The sequence below is a fragment of the Triticum aestivum genome, chromosome 4D (assembly GCF_018294505.1).
Source record: "Triticum aestivum cultivar Chinese Spring chromosome 4D, IWGSC CS RefSeq v2.1, whole genome shotgun sequence".
NCBI lineage: Eukaryota > Viridiplantae > Streptophyta > Magnoliopsida > Poales > Poaceae > Triticum > Triticum aestivum.
This window is the reverse complement of record NC_057805.1, coordinates 89,261,417-89,266,917: the sequence shown is the minus strand read 5'-3', so window position 1 is coordinate 89,266,917 and position 5,501 is coordinate 89,261,417. Positions and strand designations below refer to the sequence as shown.

Below are 5,501 nucleotides of genomic sequence, written 5' to 3'. Positions count from 1 at the left end.
CCATGGTAGCTGCACCGGCTGGAACTGGAATGATCTTACATTGTGCGGTGATAAACTGACCCCTATCATCTTTGAGGACAACATCTATCGCACCACTTCCTTAATCTCCAAAGAAAGCAACTTCAACGTTTAATTTTGTAAATCTTGGGTCTGGCTTGCACCATTTTGTTTGAGGCATATCATGCGGTCTTGTTGTAGCGGCCTGGAAGTTTCTTGCTATAGAAAGAACTGAGATCGGCCATCTCCATGAAGGTGGCATCGGTTCATTATGTGTCACTTGCCTCCCAATCCACCAAAGATATTAGCCTCCCACTATAAGAGCTTCTTTAAAATTTATACTTGGTGTATAAGCAAATGGTTGTCCCGTAGTGAAAGTAAATGCTCAAAAATAACCGAACCGGATCTATCCACTGACAGTGAGTGGTCAATGATGTCCATCATACCCAGTCTGGTCCACAAGTTCCTCGGATGCACGCACTGGAACAAGAGGTGCCAGATGTCGTGCCTTGGTGGCAGATTGGACAGGCGTCATTTGAGCCAACATGCATATTAGTTAGGATGGCTCTTAGCAGGATGATCCCTCGTAACACTCTCCGACAGAAAATCTGAACTTTACGTGGAACTGGTAATTTCCAAAGAGAGAGCGCCTGCGTTGGTTTGGACAAGCTCGTGCGCGTCCACATGAGTACGGTAGGTTCGACTAGGTCAGTTCGATTCAGCTGGAGTGGATCGGTTCGCTACAGTATAAAAACAAAACCCAAGGAAAAAAAGAACCGCGGAAGTGGAATGTGTAGCCAGCATCAAAACCAGGGGAAAACTAAAATGTGGTAAAAAGTGACAAAGTTGCCTAAATTGAATATAAATTGAGAATTTTCATTAAACTAGATGACACCTCGCACGTTGTTGCGGGAATATTTTACAACATATTTCAATGCAATTCATTGTATGAAACATGAATATTTGAAGTAATAATATAAAAGGCTAAAACGAAAAATACATATAATTTATTGTATTTGATTAGTATATAGTTGTTAAATATTTTTTAAACATATATACCATAATAGAATGAAAATTCTCATGTATGTTTGCATATTGACATGGGTATTTTTCCATGCATGTCATGATGAAGTGGCATGCTTGCATGTTGAGAGACTATGGTAGTGGGGGTGGCCGGGTGGGCCTTTTCTCATGCATGTTGTGCGATGATGTGGCATGCTTGCGTTTGAGAGAAATAGTTAGTGGGGGCTAGCTATTTAGATATAGAAGATAGAAAATGTGGTAATATATGTCACAAACGTACAACTTGTGGGTAAATTTTGAAATTCACTCTTAAGTTATTCATATTTATATGGTGCGCCCTCTGTATGTAAAATGTTATATTGAGCCTTGCCAAAAACGTTACAATTAGTAAAATTATGCCTGAAGTAGCATTTATGTACTTGATTAGTATGATTATGTTGCCTAAAAATTATGTCCTGCTTATGTCTAATTTATCCACCCGGAATATTTTCTCTAATTTCACTCATGTGTTGGACTGGAATGAACCGAACCAGTAACAAAGTGATCTATTCGTCTATGGGGCGTGCTAGGCGGATCCGTCGAGTCGCGAGCTGTCCTGACGTTATCCAACGACACCCTTCACCATCGCAACAAAGGTGATGTTACGAAGAACTTTGCAACATAGGTGATGTTGCAAAAGCATTTCCAACGGATGTGATGTTGCGGAGAACTTTGCAACATAGATGATGCTGCAAAAACATTTGCAACGAAGGTGATGTTGCAAAAACGTCGCCCGTTCAGCACCACTTTGCAATATAGCTGATATTGCAAAAATCATTCTTTACAATAGAGGCGAAGTCACCGCCATTGAGCATAGTTGTCATTCGCTGCCGCTGTTGCAAAAGCTCATCTACATTGCCGCCGACGAGCACCACCTTAGGTTGTCTCTGCTACTGCAAAAGCCACATCAAGACCCTTGCAGCAAATAAGGACTTGCACATCCAAGCCCGGACACCATGGCCATGGACATGGACAAGCTCAAGGTCGGGTCGTCCCCTTCTTGCTTCACTCCGCACCATGCGTGTGCGTCCCAGCCACGTCTGCACACTCCTTGATTATGTCAATGCGTTCGGCTGGCCATGGCCGCTGCGGTGCGTGCCAGTGCAGCATGGCTAGTTTGTTTATGTAGGACCGCACTGCTTCTCCATTAAGAGAAGAGGAGGAGGAGACGGGTGCCCGGGGTCACAACGGCGGTGCGAGCACGTGGCGGCGTTCATGATCCAGCTCGTCTTGGGCGAACAGGCGACGCCTCGGGGTCTGCAGCAGGCCACTTGTTGTGGTTAAATTGGATTATAATGGAGGCCAAGTTGCAAAGCCGTGAAGATGGTTGCGAACCGTTCGATCAAAAACAGATCTGACCGCCACGGAGGCGGTCGACGACGCGCGCAACTTCATCCATCATCTGAACACTACCGTTCCTAGGGAAAGAAAAAAAAACTCCCCACAAAATAAAAAACAAACAAAAAAAGCCCTAAAAACGAAAAAAAAATGCAATGACAAACAATTAACCAACGCCTCTGCTTTCTTTAGCAAACTGTGCAAAGCTAAAAGAAGACGGAGAGGGAGACTCTTTCAAAACATGCATCCCTCAACTTCGGGCCACCCCTGACACCTCCTCCATTCCCTATCCTCTCTCTTCTCCCTCTCTCTCCGCCATTGCTCGCCCCACGAGCCATTGCACGCCCAAACTATCGAGGCGTTTTGCGCGCGCAGGGGCATCCGCCATTGCTCGGACCTCGGCTTCCGTTGCTGTTAGCCGCGAGAAATGGAGAGGATACCGATACCAATCGCGATGCTGCCGCAGAAGTCGAGCAGCTTCTCTCAGGCCACCATCCGCGAGGAGAAGCTCGGCCGCAACCTCTCCCTCGGCGCCATCAAGCTAAACGAGCACATCGAGCGCGCCAAGAAGGATGCCGCCGAAGCCGCCGGCGATAAGAAGGCGGCGGCGGGTGGCGGAGAGGGTGGCCCCGCGGACGGCTCCGGGGTCGGCGAGACGCCCGAGCCGCCGCCGCATGAGGAGCCGGACCTCGCCGAGCTCTCGGCGGAGGTCGACGCCTTCCTCGCAAGCCGGGACGGGGACGCCCCGCTGAGCATCTCGGAGGTGACGCTCGACAGGTTCGCCTCCGCCGTGGAGGTGGAGATAGCGCAGTCGGAGGGAGAGGAGGGTAAGTGGGCGCTGGGGGAGGGCGGCGAGCAGCCGCTTATCCTCGCCGCGATCAAGCGCATCGTCACGCTCGCATCCGCGCTCACGGCCACCGGTGGCGGCAATGGCACGGAGGGGGCCGTCAAGTACACCATCGGCGTGCACCGCGTCACCGGCGTGCTCCACCGCTCCATGACGTTCCTCGAGGACGAGCTCCACGCGCTGCTCGAGGACCCCTGCCTCGCCAAAACGCACAAGGCCAGCGAGTCCGGCAGCGCTACCGCCAAGTCCATGAAGCGCCCGCCGTCGTTCGGGCAAGGTGGCGACCCAGATCGGTCCGTCGTTCCTCCCACTGAGGGCGGCAGTGCAGGCGACGACGCCTCCCAGTCCCAGCCGTTCCCCGCGGAGACCGTGGACCATCTCCGCGCCATGGCCGAGGTCATGATCACCGCGGGCTACGAGACGGAGTGCACACAGGTGTTCCTCGTGGCACGCAGGAACGCGCTGGACGCCACGATGCAAAGCCTCGGGTACGAGAAGGCGAGCATTGACGATGTGGTGAGGATGGCATGGGAGGGGCTCGAGTCGGAGATCGGGACGTGGATTAAGGCGTACCGGCACATCCTCAACGCCGGCCTCTCCGCCGAGCACGACCTCTGCGTCCGTGTCTTCGTTGGCCGCAACGCCGGCCTTGGCCGCGATATCTTCGCGGACCTGGCCCGCTGCGCCATGCTCCAGATGTTCAATTTCACGGAGGCCGTGGCTATGACCAAGCGCGCCGCCGAGAAGCTCTTCAAGGTGCTCGACATGTACGAGGCTATCCGCGATGGAGCCCCCGTCGTCGACGGCTTCATCTCCACGAACAAAGCCGAAGGCGGCGAGAACAGCAGCGGCGCCGAAGCACTGGCCGACCTCAAGTCCGAGCTCGCGTCTGTGCGGTCCCGCCTAGGCGAGTCGGCCGCCGCCATCTTCTGCGACCTTGAGAGCTCCATCCGTGCGGACGCCGGGAAACAGCCGGTCCCCGGCGGTGCGGTGCACCCGCTGACACGCTACCTGATGAACTACCTCAAGTATGCGTGCGAATACAAGAACACGCTGGAGCAGGTGTTCCGGGAGTTCCACCGGCCGGACGCCGACGACTCCCCCGGGCACGAAGGCGAGAGCAACCCGTTCGCGGCGCAGCTGATGGAGGTGATGGAGCTCCTCCACGGGAGCCTGGAGGCCAAGTCGAAGCTGTACAAGGACCTGGCGCTGAGCAGCATCTTCCTGATGAACAACGGGCGGTACATGCTGCAGAAGATCCGGGGCTCGCCGGAGATCAACGCGGTGGTCGGCGAGGCGTGGGCGAGGAAGCGGTCGACGGACCTCCGGCAGTACCACAAGAACTACCAGCGCGAGACGTGGGGCCGCGTGCTGAACGTGCTCCGCGACGACGGCGGGATCACGGTGAAGGGGCACGTGCAGAAGCCGGTGCTCAAGGAGCGGTTCAAGCAGTTCAACGCGGCCATAGACGAGATCCAGCGGACGCAGGGCGCGTGGGTGGTGAGCGACGAGCAGCTGCAGTCGGAGCTCCGGGTATCCATCACCGCCGTCGTGGTGCCGGCGTACCGGTCCTTCCTCGGCCGCTTCGCGCAGCACTTCACCGCGGGGAGGCAGACGGAGAAGTACATCAAGTTGAGCGCGGACGACCTCGAGGGCATCATCGAGGAGCTCTTCGAGGGCAGCGCCGGGTCCATGTCAAGGAGAAGAAATTAACCGACGAACCGAATCCATTCATCGGGCAGCGGCCGCCCTCCGTTCTCGATTCCGGCGACAAAATGTACCTCCACTGCTCTTCTTACGATTTTGCTCTGCTTTTTTTCACCGCGTCGAGTGATCAATCCTCGCCTCGGTCGCGGCGGACAGATAGATGTGTGTGTGCGTGTGTATCCGTTGATCGATCCGAGCGTTCATGCGTGTTAATTAATTACCTGTTTATATATAGTAACTCTCTTGATTCTTGATTCTTCTGTGTCTAATCGCATTTTCTATACGCGACGTTGCATGCATGTCTCAGGAATCCTGCAGTTCCTGAGAATAATAATAGCGGGATCTTGATCCCATCATGGAGGGCTGGCGCGCAGAGCACACTGACTGCTGCATATGGAGCTCACGTTGTTCTGTACTGCATGATTCGTTTGACTTCCTCTTTTCTATAATTCATTTTCTTGGCATGAGAAGCGGCATGGGACACCAAATATACAATTCAGCCAAATAATCCTAGCTACGTGCATCTCACGATGGAGATGTTCCTTTCTAT

General features: G+C 53.6%; 1 protein-coding gene across 1 annotated transcript; it reads left to right on the top strand.

Moving 5' to 3' along the window:
* The first annotated feature begins 2,627 nt into the window (after positions 1–2,627).
* Positions 2,628–5,205, top strand: LOC123096413 (exocyst complex component EXO70B1). Its single transcript, XM_044518155.1, has one exon. The coding sequence runs from the start codon at positions 2,825–2,827 to the stop codon at positions 4,955–4,957; it is 2,133 nt and encodes a 710-aa protein (XP_044374090.1). The 5' UTR covers positions 2,628–2,824; the 3' UTR covers positions 4,958–5,205.
* The last annotated feature ends 296 nt before the right edge of the window (positions 5,206–5,501 follow it).

What these genes read in the sequence shown, in the direction of transcription:
- LOC123096413 (XM_044518155.1), top strand. Translation starts at nt 2,825, where the DNA reads ATGGAGAGGATACCGATACCAATCGCGATGCTGCCGCAGAAGTCGAGC.